Below are 13,542 nucleotides of genomic sequence, written 5' to 3' on the forward strand. Positions count from 1 at the left end.
TCGACACCAGAAGAGATACTTCGGAGTTGGTGCGACGATCAATTGGTTATCACGCCGTCATATAGTATTTCTCTCAGCCTAAGCACCGGGCCTCGTGCTCTGTCGGGACTCGTCCGCTCCCAACGACAGGAACCGCATGGCCAGGGTCCCACGACGAGACTTCATCCTGTAGCACGCCATGCGGTTGCATCAATGTTCGAGGAGGTGTGGTAGGATCGCTGAAGTGCGTTATCGTCCGCGAAAAAGCCCATCACGACTGTCAATTGCCACGCCAAGTTCTGATAGTCCCTGTGACAAGGTGGAGGCCACTTCTTGGAACCTTGTTGATGCTTACCTTCAGAGCTTCTCAACGAGGCCGTCGACACGTCTGGTGTATATGGCGTGCGGTTTGGGAGTGGTCATTGGTGAGTTGCCGCGCTAGCCTGCACGAAGCGCGGATGTGAACACTATCACGACATTGTGGAGCTAGTTTGAGCAATCGTAGTTGCAGAATTATGGCATACCACCTGCCACATTGATTAGCCGTCTTGCCGGTCTTGGTGTCGTAATGCTTGAGAAAAGAACAAATACGGCCTCGCCAACACTCGCTTCCTTGCGATCGTTGATACTTTGTGATACTACCCAATATCAGCCAAGGAACGGCACCGCTGGATAAGTTGCCCGGCAGTTGAATATCGTGCATAGAGCTGGCTGTAAAAGAACATGCTGACAGACGGATCTGAAAGAGTCTTGTCAAGGACTCAGTGTGATCTCAGCAGCCTGGTCGAGGAGTGTCGTCGAACTCGCCAAGAAAGGGGCCAGGGGCGAAGAAGTCTTACCCATGCTCGGCCTTGCTTGACGATAGGAGATTTTGCACCTGGAAACCAGACCTTGAAGCTAGTAAGTGAGTTATGGTTGGTCAGCCGCTGATGTTGTCTAGTCCATCGACAAGGCTTTTCGATTGAACAAAGACCACGTGTGCACCAGCGATTTCTTCCCCACGTGGCTCTCTAGATCGTGATCTTGACGCTCGATCCAACGCCCAATCTATTGGTCTTCTCGCTCAAGCTCTCGCTCTTAGGATCAAAGTAAGGCTTCTCGCCGTATACAGCCGTCCTCTTGCCCTCTCGCTGAGCCGGATCATAGCCTCCTGGAATCGCACGATGGGCGATCACGCGGTTGTCCCAAAAGGCCACGCTTCCGGGCTCCCACTTCCAGCGCACGGTCAAGTCGTCCGCAGCGTGGAGGTGCTCGCGGAGGAAGTTGAGAGTGTGGATTGCTTCTTGGCCTTTGAGTTCGGAAAGATGGATCACAAACGATGGGTTGTAGAAGAGGGACTTTACGCCGGTGACGGGGTGAGTTCGCACCTATAACAAGTCAGACACTTTGACTTTGAATGGCCAGGACGGAAGATATACCAATGGGTGCTCACGGCGGACTGGACCACGGAAAGGGGTCACGCCTCTATTCACCGAGTTCAGGAAGCCAGCCTAGGAGTTCATCAACACTATTATTTCTCCCATGCATCTTCGAAGAAACCTCACCTCAGAGCTATGCACAGCGTGCAGCGAGTCAAAGAGCTTCTGGAACCCGGGACTCAATTTGTCGTACAGCGCCGTCTGAGAGGTGAAGATAGTGTCGCCTCCGGTCTCCGGCGTACGGACGAGACGCAACATAGTGTATGCTGGAGGGTTAATCTCAAAGGAGTGATCCGAGTGGTAATCCGCGCCATAGTTTGAGTATGCCCGGATATCGCTGTAATTGGATCCGCTGTCAGCTTTTGTCGTCTTCAAGTTGTGGAGATGTCGGCAGAACTCACTCATCACGGCCTAGAATCGTAACATGTCGTGGATCGACCTGGTTCGGATCACGATCTTGCTGTTGCACAAAGGTAAGCCAAGCTGATAAGCCGACATGAGAGGCCTTATCTGCATACATCACCATAGTGCTTCGTGAGCTCATACTGCTGATCGATATCAATATGCTGATCTCTGAAGAACACGACTCCGCGCTACGCAAGTTCTTGTCAGTGTACGCACGTTTCACAGCATGTTTTGAATGTATGCTCACCTCGGCCGCCAACAATGCGAGCTCGTCTTTCTGCTGGGAGTTCAACTGGCTCAATTGTACGCCCACCAGCTCGGTTCCAACGTATGGAGTCAAATGCCTGACTTTCGTGGCAGCTGCGAGGAGAGACTTCTTCTCTGGATCGGCGAACGCAGCGCGATCTTTGCTCGTCTCTTTCTCTGCGACCGCTGGGTGTGGTGCTTGGTAGGATAAGGCCTTCTCGGTAAGGCCGTATTGGGTGATGGTCGTCATGTTGAGTACAATCTCGTGGTTCGTTCACGGACCCAGGAGCTTGGAAAGGGGTCTCGACATCCTCGCGCCTCTTAATATGTTGGCCTACCTCGCAAAGGATGACTGATTCATCGTCGCTGAGCTAGCCCGTCCTGCAAGGTACGACGAAGCTCACATAGCTCCAGCTGTATCACGTCCCCATCCCATGCTGGCCATGCATGCTGTATGTATGGTCCCATCGCAGGATTTCTGGCGTCATTTGCCAGTTATGGTGAGCTTCCAGCATCAACAATTCCACTCCTGCATCTGGAAAGAAGTTCGTCCCGGTATTCCAGAACCCTGGTACGCGTTCATGCTTACCACGTACCCCTCCCCATGGGCGTATCACAGGGCGTGTAATCGCCCTCACCAATGAGAAAATGCATCTTTATCGGCGAGATATGCCGTGCGGTGCCGGTAGTAGTGTAGCCTCGTGGGCGTCGCCATTGCTGGCTGGATGTGCGTGCTTTGCAAAACTTCCGTGGAAGATCGAGCCATTTTATACATCTACGCAGCTTGTGCGCGTGCGCATGGTTTGAGTAATCCCCTGCTTGTTGCTAAATTAGCGTAGATCGTTAATCAAGCATGGCTACTCCCAAAGGCAACGAGGCCGATGTCTCGACATTTGCGTCGGGTGCTGGCAAGAATGAACATCTCGTCGACTCAAGGGTGTCTGATACGGGGAGTGAACCCAGCGATGTCCTCGATCCAGGCAAGGATGTCTACGACAGTACTGGAGCCGATCCAGTTCTTACCAAGAAGATGGCTTTGATTAATTCTACGATCGATGAGATTGGGATGACTCGATGGCACTGGAAGTTGTTCTTTCTGAATGGATTTGGATATGCTGTTGATTCGGTCAGTATCTCCCAAACCACAACCTCAAAGCTGCATGATCACTGACCTGATGTCCAGCTCCTCGTCGTCTGCCAGTCAATCGCACAACCGGCCGTCACTCAAGAATATGGAGCTCCCAATCCTCCTCTTGCTGGAGTCGCTCTCGCCTCTCAGATTGGTCTGCTCGTCGGTGCTGCCGCTTGGGGTTTCTCAGCAGATATTATCGGACGCAAGCTCGCATTCAATACCAGTTTGCTGTCTTGCTCGGTGTTTGTCATTATTGCCGGAGCGATGCCCAACTACATTTCCTTCTCGGCCATGTAAGTCATTGAAGCGTGTGACAAGCAATCGTTGCGGGACACTGACCTGTTCACCAGGGTAGCCATCTACTCAGCAGGAGCCGGAGGAAATTACATCCTCGACGCAACCAACTTCCTCGAGTTCCTCCCGCACTCGCATGCCTGGCTGGTCACTTTTCTGAGCATCTGGTGGGCCGTGGGATACACCATCACAGGTCTCCTCGCGTGGGCGTTCATGTCGAACTTCAGCTGCGCTCCAGATGCCACTCCGGCAACCTGTACCCGAGGGGAGAACATGGGATGGCGATACCTCCACTTCACGGCCGGAGGCCTCGTCCTGGTGGTCGCAATCCTCCGCGTCCTGATTGTGAGAATGCAGCAAACGCCCAAATGGCTCTGCGCGCAGAACCGAGATGAGGAAGCATACGAGCTCCTGGCCGGGCTGTCCACAAAGTACAACCGACCCATCAGCCTGCGTCTGGAGACCCTCACCGCCCAAGGTCGCGTCCTGCACACTGAAAAGTCAGTTTGGTCGGCTCTTCGTCTGCGAAAACACATACTTGCACTGTTCGAGACGAAGATGCTCGCATACTCCACCTTCATGATCATCTTCAACTGGTTCACAATCGGCATGGTCTCGCCATTATACGGTGTCTTCTTGCCATACTACCTCTCTTCGCGGGGCGCAGATGTCGGTAGCAACTCCAACTACATCACCTGGAGGAACTACGCCATCAACCAAGTTGCCGGGCTCGGAGGACCCATCATCGCCGCCGTGCTCGTCGAGCTTCGTCTCTTCGGTCGTCGTGGCACGCTGGCTGTCGGCGCGGCTATCACCACAGCTCTGCAGATCGGATATACGCAGATCAAAACGCCAGCAGAGAATGTCGGTGTCTCGGCTGCTATCTCCGCCGCGTCGAATATCTACTATGGCACGATCTATGCGTATACCCCTGAGATCTTGCCGAGTGCTCATCGCGCGACGGGGTATGGGCTTTGTGTGGTGATGAATCGTGTCGGTGGCATCGTGGGCGTTATCGTGGGGAGCTATGCGAATGTCGAGACGACTGCTCCGTTGTTTGTCTGTGCTGGGTTATTTGGTCTTTTGATCTTCCTCGCTCTAGCTCTACCGTTCGAAAGCCGTGGGAAGCGTAGTATTTAAGTAGAGTAGTCGACGTTTGAAAAGGATTTGGATCGAGCATCATTCACCTTGGAATATAAACAGATATGTCAGTACTTACGCACCTCATCGACATTATTTCTTCCAGCCAAGACCTTGAGCCCATCAGCAACAGTACATCGTTCCAACACACAGAATGTCGCTTACTTTAAATTTCCCTCGCACCACCACCCCAAGAGAACCGAAGCACCACCTCTCCAGCCACATCCACAACCTCCTCAGTAACCCTCAGAAGCTCACTATCACTATACCTCCGATACCTCCCCGCCACCACCTCCTCAGCATCCATCCAAGCAGTCTCAACCGCAACCTGCTCCTCCGTCTCAAGCACATGGTGCCAATCGAGTCCGAGACGGTCATCATCGATCCGCGGTGACGCACGCATTGGCTCCATCAATTCAACCCTCTCCCTCTCGACCTGGTCGACCAGGAAGTCAAGCGCTCCGTCGAAGTCTCGCTGCTCGGTGAGATGGCGGACGCGGTCCATGAGTTGCGGGAAGTCCAGCAAGGATTCTTCGTCTTCGTCTTCGTCTTCCAAAGCGAAGAGCGCTGCGCGGCAGATTGGACAGGTGTTGATGCCTGGTTGTTGGAACCATGTCAACATGCACGCAAGGCAGAAGATGTGGCTTTCGTGGCATGCGAGTTGGACGGGGCATTTGGTGGTGTCGTAGCAGATGGGGCAAGTGGTTGTACTGTCGATTTGGTTCCATCCGCAGCCGGTGAAGAAGAAGTCTGCGCGGGTGCGTGGGGCCGGGTTTGGGTTGGCCATGACGAGGTTAGGAGTTGGGGTTCGGTTCTGCTTCTGTCTTGATCAGTTGAGAAGACGAGTTGTTTCCAGAAAGTTTTGCTGAGGAATACTCCCTGATGGCTGCAGGCCTATCCTTAAGTATGTGTAGGCTCAACAAGTTGAGACTCGACCGATTCAGCTCGACTCGCCTGTCTCACTTCAGGAAAAGGACATTGTCACAATCTGAGATCAACGTCGCACACAGTCTACTACCCGTTCGACTCTTAGACATTCTCCATACTCACAGCCACCGACTGTCTAGCAAACCCCAAGACACCACCGCCCCATCAGTGCGGTCCAGACGGCTTCCCACCACTATGAATCCGATCAACAACCGTATCCCCCAAAACATTATCAAAAGCATTCGCGCCAACATCAAGAGAAGGGCCCCAGAGACAGCTAGGCCATCGGACCCCAACATTCGTGCAGTCGCTGACGCTGAAACCAGCACACGCACCTCCATTCGCGGGCGTCGTGCAATGGATCGCGACGGTGGAGAGGACGTCGACTTCGCAGCAGGCCCAGGTGCCGATGCAGTAGTCGTAGGCTTTGCCGTTCGTTTCGGCTGAGAGGAGATGTGAGTCGTTTATCTGGGGTTATGGCTCGGGTGGCTCACAGTATACGCATTGTAGGTCCGTGGGGCCTAGATCGAAGCAGGCGAGGTTTATGCCGAGTCCTGGTGGCGCGTCGTTGCCTGTGAAGAAGGACTCGCAGCAGCTGACGACCGATGGATGCTTGCAGTGTGGCTTCTGCCATGGTGGGTAGGTTTCTGGTGTTGCTAGAGCCAGGACGGAGAGGTTCAGGAGCAGAGTGGGCAGTCGTCGGCAGAACATATTGTGATCGGTTCAACGCCTTCCTTCCAACGAGAGCACCAGAGGAGCGGCGTCTTCTTGTATTCCGATCGATTAGACATTCAGCAGCCTGTCCAGGAAGACGCGAGTCCACGTATGTGAGTGTCCACCCATCTTGAAGCAGATAAAGTTTGATATACCCACGAGATTAGGAAGGCCTCCAGGGGTCATCCTACGCGCAGGTAGACTTCAAATGTCGTATTTCTCGTTTCCACCTATATGGACCTTGTATCGTCATCTCTTGAAGATCCAAGGTCGCCATTCTCCCTCGCTTCGACATGCGACTGGTCGAATAGTAATGTCCAAGCTGTGATGTTTTCTGTACTTCTCAACCCGAATCGAATGGATTCTGGCGATCGCTGTGGTACCGAGTTCGTGGATACGAACGCGTTCTCTCTGGAGCCAGCCAGCTCTCCGTGGCGATATCTTGCGTGAAGACCCTTATTATTCAATCGTTCTAGCCCGGGCAGGCGGTGATGTCGAAAGCTCCATGATTTTGAACATCCTCGTTGGTCATCCCGCCTTATATGCTCAGGAGAAGACCTCGAGAAGTCGACAGAAAAAGTGCCAGACGGCTGCAGAGAGATATAGTCAATACTCGTCATTACTACAAACAAAGATCCTCTAGATGCTCGATTTGACACAACCGGATGACCCGCTTTGACCGCTTTCCCATTTCCAAAAACGCCATTGCAATGCATTTCAAACCGCAATATTTAATCGTTCTTCCCCTGTGCACCATTATTACCACCCAATATACCGTTCATACCGCTCTTCTCGCTGAGTTTGATATATCCGCCTTGGCCGAATGTCGTCGGCATGTGTCTTCGTCCGTAGATGGCGGCGACGATCAGTACACCCAGAAGGATGCCAGCCGATACAAGTGGGTGCTCGAAGACTTGGCCCTTGACGACCCACCAGACATGACCAATGGCATTCGTGGTGCTTTTTGCAGCGATCTTGGGCGGGTTGGCGACAATTCGAGGCAGGGTCTCGAGGATGGACGTTCGGCTAGGGACAATCGGGTTGCCGGTCATTGTCACGTCCCAGTATCGGTGGTTGTCTTCATCATTGATGACGACCTTCTCCCCGTCCGCAACAGAGATCCCAAAGGTAGTCCGGATCCACCTCTCCCAGAAAAGGCCATCGACCCAGGCGAAACCAACTTCCTTGCGTTCGATATCGTCCATGTTGATGCGGATGCTTTTCGCTGCACGTAGAGCTCGTTGATCGTTGCGATCTTCAGCCTCTTCGATACGCAGCTGCTTGGCATCACGAAGTTCTTGCCGTTCGAGTTGAAACGCCTGTGTCTGCTTGTCGATCCATTCTAGAGCGGCATTCTTGATCTCACGTTTCGCAGCAACAAACTCTTCAGGTCGGTCACGAGATAGAATGCCAAGAACGACGAGTCTTCCGTCCATAATTTCACGAGCATTGGATGCTGTGAGCTCAGGAACGATTGGAAGCCAGACTGATTTCATCCAGTTGAGCACCCTTCGGAAGTCGCGCATATCGCGAGGTGAGAGGCCGGTATAATAAGTCGGCTTGCCATCGCGGCTGACGAGAAGACGTGGCCAAGTGCTGATCTTGAAGCGTTCGTTAAGGAGGGTGTCGTTCGTTTTGACGAGCTTGGCGTGGCCGACCAAGCTGAGAGTGAGACGTTCGAGAGCGGAAAAGTCCTCGCTGGTGGTGGCATCGTCGTAGAAGTAGAGAAAGATGACCTCTTCCTTCTTCTCCATCTCTTCGAAAGAGGCGGCGTTGACATCGAGAATGCCATCTGCGACAGACACTGCCTTGTTCGCAAAGCTGACAAGATCACCAACTCCACGGAGACCGTCATATTCGATTCGTTCGCCGCCGCGGAAGAAGAGGATGGTAGGATAACCACGGACCTTAACATCTTTGCACAGTCGTTTCTCCGTCTCGCAGTTGACTTCACCAATGTTTAGTGATCCTTGCATCTGGCGAGCCATGCCCTGCCAGTTGGGTGCCATTGCCTGGCAGTGGTGGCACCAAGGTGCGTAGAACTTCACAAACCAAGGCTCGCGAGTCGTAGTGACAAGGCGTTGGAAGTCCTCTGCTGTCAAAGGCACGGACTTTCCCCTCGGGTTGGGTGTCTCCTTTGTAGGCGTCTCAATCCTGGTGGCTGTGGCAGTCGACTTCGCAGGTGCCGTAACTTTTTCATCGCTGTCCTTGCCTACAGGTGCCTCCAAGGGTGTTGCGGGTGCAGACTTGTCTCCAACCTTTGGCAACTTCGGGCCACCTTTCGGTCTCGAACCTGGCTTAATCGTCTCGAGTACGGATTCCACCCACTTGCTCATGGCTGCCAGATCTTTGGCTCCTGTCTTCTTCTCCACCTCTTTACCATCCTTGAATAGCACAATCGTGGGGAATGACTGAACACCCTTCTTCGAACAAGCATCGCCATTAGCGACGCAATCTACCCGGGCGAAGTTGAAGTTGTAATATCGTTTGAAGCTGTTCAAATCATCATGCGACTCGCCTGAACCTGGCGTTTGTGGTAGTGGTTCTGATGTATAATAGTATTCGTAGAGAGTCTGCCACGTAGGCGCAAATGCAGTGCAGTGATGGCAGTACGGGCTGAAGAATTCGACGAGCCAGTATCCGTCCTTGATAGACTCGTCCATGGCATCGCCCGTCAATTCAGGCAATGCGGGTACGGTCTTGTCGTTGAAGGTGGTTGTCTTGCCATCGGCCGGCTCTTCCTCTCGCTTGACTAGCCTCTTGCCCACGGGCTGTTCTACGACTGAGGCCGTGGCAAGCAGTGGCAGCGCAAGCCATCGTAACATGGTGGAGCCGCGCATAGTGGTGGATGTGTGAGGGCTCAAGGCCCGTCAAATCGGGAGGGCGACTTCAGTGAGACCAAGAGCTTTGGACCGTCGGGGTATGCGCTGGGTCTGTCGCGTGCGGCTGAACTGGGATGGGGTGAAGGAGAGGCTGCGGTGGGTTTATTGCTTCGGATGTCGGAAGGTCTGGTGTTGCTAGCGAGTGTGGGAAGGAGTCGTGGTGGTGGTGAATGGAGAGGTCAAGTGTCGTTGTCTTTGTCGTTGGCCGCGCATGCACCCCTTCGACGCTTCTCCCGCTGCTCGGCGTTCCCGCGCCGCCAACCTAAATCAGACCAATCACGACGAGGCAATCTTCTTACCACACATGCTCAGTACCTTGCAGCTCGACATCATCAACTGCCTCCTCCCACCCATTGCGCCCTCCACACCACAACAATGAGGGCAGCACTCAGATTACTCGCCTCCGTGCAGCGGAGCTCACAATTCCTCGAGCCGGGAGCGCCGACTGGACTGACCGGCCTCTTCACCCACCCCTCTCCCCGAACCACGCTGCTCTATGTCTACCACAGCACCCTCGAGAAGCTCAAGCAATTCCCAGAGCACTCCGTCTACCGACAGTCTCTCGAAGCTCTCACCAAACACCGCATGGAAATCGTCGAATCTGTCAGACCAGCTGGGCTGTCCGAATGGCAAAAGCGCGTGGAGCCCATCGTCGACCAACACCCTGAAGCATTCCGCAAGGTTGAGCTTCGAACACCCAGTGGGGAGAGGGAGATCAATATCGTGTGGAAGTCGGGTACAAAGGATTCTGCGGAGCTGGAGGAATGGGACGATCGGAATCCTGACTACAAGGCAATGCCAGAGGGCATCAAATCAAAGAAGGAGAGAGCATATCAGAAGGACTTGGGAAGGGACTTCATTGCAGAGAGAGCAGCCCTTCCACACATTGAGAGCGAGCCATCCTTGACCGCCGAGCAGGTCAATGAGATCGAGAGCAAGATTGGCGCGGGACTGATGGAGGAGGTTATTCAGGTTGCTGAGGGTGAGAGTGAGCTGGTGGATACCATGTTGCAGAATAAGGTGTAAGTTCATTACATAAGGGCATGTGAATGTGTTTCGATACTAACAAGAGTTTTAGATGGGAAGACCTCGAGGAGCAGCCACAAGAGGGCCAATGGCGATACCACGAGCGCGATACGCATACTGGAAAGACTCAGGCACCTTGATCTGGCTTGCTCCGCAGCCAGGAGATAGACCAATCGTGTACATGCTGTAAAAGATACCATCAACGTTTTAAAAGCTCACTATGAACTCTATCTTAGACAACAACAATCCACTTCCACCGTCGTTCAAGAAGAAACCATCTACTCGCAGCGAATAGTAGTATGGCCAAGAAAAGGACGGCTGAATAGAATCCGACCAAAGCTTGTGCACCGATACTCTCAACCAACTCCCCTGAAATCGGTATGCAAATCAAGGTAGCCAGAGAAGCGACGAAGTAGGAAGTCCCAAAGTACCGACCAAAATGATGCGGTCCCGAAAGCGTAGCAATAGTCGCGGGTACCATAGCCATCCACGAACCGGTACCGAAGCCAAAGAGTGCCGTAAAGGTATACAAAGCGCCCAGCGACGTGGTGCCGAAAGGCAGCCAGATGACGAGAATGAAGATAAGTGTGGCCACCATCATGATGAGCAAAGTATTGAACCGACCAATATAATCGCTCACGAAGCCAGGGAGGATTCTGCCAAAGCACGAGACTCCGTTCATGACTGCAATGAGGTAGAACCCTGTCGAAGGCGGATAGTCCGTGCTGACGCTGGCATATGTTGGCAGAATTCCCAGCGCGCCGAAGAGAACGACCTCAATGGCGAAGACGCTGAGGGTTAAGAAGGTAAAGTCGCCCCTGCCAAAGAGCTCGAGGGAGAAGATGTTCGCCTTCTTCGCATCCGGGGAGGGTGGAAATCTGGACCTCACGAGCATGTTTGCAACAACGAGACAGGCTAGGAAGACGAACCCGAGAATCCTCACGGACCAGGCATAGCCGTAACGTGGCAAGCAGTGCCGCAACACGAGTGGAATCAAAGTACCACCAACAGAGTTGCCCACCATGGCCACGCCACTCGCCAGGCCCTTCTTAGTCTTGAACCAATGGCTAACAACAGCAAGCCCCGTCGTCGTCAAAGCTGCGGCCGCCGAGCCTCCTAGCAACCCAAGACAGAGCATGAAATGCCAGTACTCCTTGCACTCCGCCAGCACGAAGACCATGACGAGATACGCCACGCTCGACACGAGCATGATGAGCCGAGGGCCATGTCGGTCGAATAGAGGTCCCGCCAGAATCCCTCCCGCCAGCGCGATGTACACGAAGATGCCGGAGACCCATCCGATGTCTCGAGACGAGTAGCCGGCGAGCTGGTGCGTCTGCCAGTATTCTTGCAAGGTGCCGATGCTGACCATGAGGCCGAAGCTGGGGAAGAGCGTTAAGAAGGAACCGGCGAGGACGATACATGCGCCTGCTTCTCCTCGGTCGCCTGGATATGTGGTTTCGTCGGGATCTGGTCCTGGGACGGTCGGAACTTCTGCGACATTGTGGCCTTGTGTGTCCTTTTCCTCAGCTTCCCTGGGAGTGAACGACACCCGGCTCGCTTCAAGATCCATTTCCGCCGTGACAATCTCGTGATACTCCTACGACTGCGATACTATGAATGTAGCCAAAAATATCAAAGATTCAGAAACACAAGGAAGACGCCACAAAGGTTGTAGTTTCGAAGAGTCATCACCATCATCTTTACACGAAAAAAAATCGCACTCACGCCCTACGGCGACAAGCAACTCTCTGCCGTAGCGCCATCGCGTCCAATAGTCGGAATAGGTGCTGTAGTACAATGCCACTGCGGAGTACGGCACTCGACCGGCGCGGCATCCAAGCCCGATGAACGCCAGTGTGGCCGCCACATCGCTATCCCGACTGCACGTGGCTTGAGATGACACTTCCAGAGCACGATTTGTTGGGCATTGCTTTGGGAAAATGCTGATGTTTTCATGTATTACCGTGCATCTCGTGCATTGGTATGTAGAATGGCCGCGCGCCCCTTTTTGATGGCTGGAGTCAGCTCGACTTCATGGTGCTCTCGCACAAATCTTTTCCAGCGGCCTCTAATCTTCACAATGCTCCCTCTTCGTACGATGAACAGTGTTTAAACCCTTGAGGGTGTATCGATCTTATCACCGCTTCCACGGTCACCTGGAAAGTTGACCCAGTTGTCACACTTGGCCGATGAGATATCAAGACCCTCCGCGGCAATCAACAGGCATTTGCCCTCGCGGCCGAGCTCTCGGCGGAGTCGTTCTGTTCGGAGAGGACGTGGACGTGCTGAATAATGACGATGGCTTCTATGCGGCGGCATTTTTCGATCGAGGGTATACGGGGTTGAAGATGATTAATACGTGACAGGCCAGTGTCAAACGATGACAAGTTGGTTTTCTCGTCCCCGATCCCTTCACGTTGCTTGTAGATCTATCCTCGCCTCGCACCACATAAGCCTCCCAATCTCCCCGAACCCTCAACTCAACATCCCGTCCGTCGCCACGAAATTCAAAGCAAAGAGCCCCAACCCACTAACAAAAGCAGCAAAAGCCATCTGAGGCGCCCGATTCCCCGTCACCCTCGTCTCCGTCCCAGGCGCACCCCGCCACCAATTCTCTCCATACAGCCGGATGAGTCCTCGTACATGCCAGAGGTACCAGGCCATCGCCGATATAGATCCCAGCGAGACAACCAGGCCGAAGTAGTGTGGTTGCTTGACCTCCAGAGTCGCCTGAACGAGGAAAAGCGCCGCATTGATGGAAGCGCAGCAGACGCTAGCTTTCGACAGGATGAAGACTGGGCGGTCGTAGGTACTGAATAGTGGTCTGACACATTGCGGACAAGTCGTGTGCAGGTGGTCGCCCATGGCCTGTAGGCACGAAGTGCAATACCTGTGGCCGCATTTCACTTCGGCGAGCGGCGTTTCCGCGCTCCAGCAGATGCCGCAATCTTCTTCGTCCTCAGCGGCGCGAGGCTCCAGGATTTTCAGACTCCTCATGAAAGATGCGTGGCTTGGGAGATCTAGCGCTTGGAAAGTGCCGGGAGTGTACATCCAGACCGAATATGCCATGGCCAGACAGGATGCCAGAAGTGGCATCTCAATGAAGTGTAGAGTCAGAGCAATGGAACCCGCAAGTAGGTCTGCTAAACGAAAAGTCCAGGATTTGCGCCATTGCAAGAGCGAGAGACTGATCGCGACGAGCGTGAAGGCCTGCAGCCAGGGCTCGAGGGTAGTAAGGCCCGACACATGTCTCGATCTTCTTGCTCGAGCCATTGTTTAGGATCAGTCGGTGGTGGTATGGATGTTGCTAAAGAGACATTACGCAGTAGTCTAAGAGAAGGTTTAAGAGTAGGTTGTATTAAGGTAAAATTGTAAG

The 13,542-nt window shown here is 53.6% G+C and overlaps 8 protein-coding genes across 8 annotated transcripts; 2 read left to right on the plus strand and 6 right to left on the minus strand.

Moving 5' to 3' along the window:
- Positions 1-989: 989 nt before the first annotated feature.
- M409DRAFT_68184 (uncharacterized protein) lies at positions 990-2,298 on the minus strand (the record flags this gene model as incomplete). Its single annotated transcript, XM_033817719.1, has 5 exons — positions 990-1,346; positions 1,398-1,469; positions 1,524-1,766; positions 1,916-1,990; positions 2,050-2,298. The coding sequence occupies 5 exons, from the start codon at positions 2,296-2,298 to the stop codon at positions 990-992; spliced, it is 996 nt and encodes a 331-aa protein (XP_033664819.1).
- Positions 2,299-2,901: 603 nt separating this feature from the next.
- M409DRAFT_57039 (uncharacterized protein) lies at positions 2,902-4,614 on the plus strand (the record flags this gene model as incomplete). Its single annotated transcript, XM_033813492.1, has 3 exons — positions 2,902-3,174; positions 3,232-3,473; positions 3,531-4,614. 3 exons carry the CDS (start codon positions 2,902-2,904, stop codon positions 4,612-4,614), a joined length of 1,599 nt encoding a protein of 532 aa, XP_033664820.1.
- Positions 4,615-4,780: 166 nt separating this feature from the next.
- On the minus strand, positions 4,781-5,401 carry M409DRAFT_25709 (uncharacterized protein; the record flags this gene model as incomplete). The annotated part of the gene is made up of 1 exon (XM_033807802.1): positions 4,781-5,401. The coding sequence occupies one exon, from the start codon at positions 5,399-5,401 to the stop codon at positions 4,781-4,783; it is 621 nt and encodes a 206-aa protein (XP_033664821.1).
- Positions 5,402-5,706: 305 nt separating this feature from the next.
- On the minus strand, positions 5,707-6,252 carry M409DRAFT_25710 (uncharacterized protein; the record flags this gene model as incomplete). Its single annotated transcript, XM_033807803.1, has 2 exons — positions 5,707-5,984; positions 6,036-6,252. 2 exons carry the CDS (start codon positions 6,250-6,252, stop codon positions 5,707-5,709), a joined length of 495 nt encoding a protein of 164 aa, XP_033664822.1.
- A 734-nt stretch (positions 6,253-6,986) lies between these two features.
- On the minus strand, positions 6,987-9,095 carry M409DRAFT_57041 (uncharacterized protein; the record flags this gene model as incomplete). Its single annotated transcript, XM_033813493.1, has 1 exon — positions 6,987-9,095. The coding sequence occupies one exon, from the start codon at positions 9,093-9,095 to the stop codon at positions 6,987-6,989; it is 2,109 nt and encodes a 702-aa protein (XP_033664823.1).
- A 417-nt stretch (positions 9,096-9,512) lies between these two features.
- On the plus strand, positions 9,513-10,303 carry M409DRAFT_25712 (uncharacterized protein; the record flags this gene model as incomplete). The annotated part of the gene is made up of 2 exons (XM_033807804.1): positions 9,513-10,159; positions 10,216-10,303. The coding sequence occupies 2 exons, from the start codon at positions 9,513-9,515 to the stop codon at positions 10,301-10,303; spliced, it is 735 nt and encodes a 244-aa protein (XP_033664824.1).
- Positions 10,304-10,395: 92 nt separating this feature from the next.
- Positions 10,396-11,736, minus strand: M409DRAFT_25713 (uncharacterized protein; the record flags this gene model as incomplete). Its single annotated transcript, XM_033807805.1, has 1 exon — positions 10,396-11,736. One exon carries the CDS (start codon positions 11,734-11,736, stop codon positions 10,396-10,398), a length of 1,341 nt encoding a protein of 446 aa, XP_033664825.1.
- A 905-nt stretch (positions 11,737-12,641) lies between these two features.
- M409DRAFT_57044 (uncharacterized protein) lies at positions 12,642-13,439 on the minus strand (the record flags this gene model as incomplete). The annotated part of the gene is made up of 1 exon (XM_033813494.1): positions 12,642-13,439. One exon carries the CDS (start codon positions 13,437-13,439, stop codon positions 12,642-12,644), a length of 798 nt encoding a protein of 265 aa, XP_033664826.1.
- Positions 13,440-13,542: the final 103 nt, after the last annotated feature.

The sequence above is a fragment of the Zasmidium cellare genome (genome assembly GCF_010093935.1).
Source record: "Zasmidium cellare ATCC 36951 unplaced genomic scaffold M409scaffold_28, whole genome shotgun sequence".
Taxonomy (NCBI): Eukaryota; Fungi; Ascomycota; class Dothideomycetes; order Mycosphaerellales; family Mycosphaerellaceae; genus Zasmidium; species Zasmidium cellare.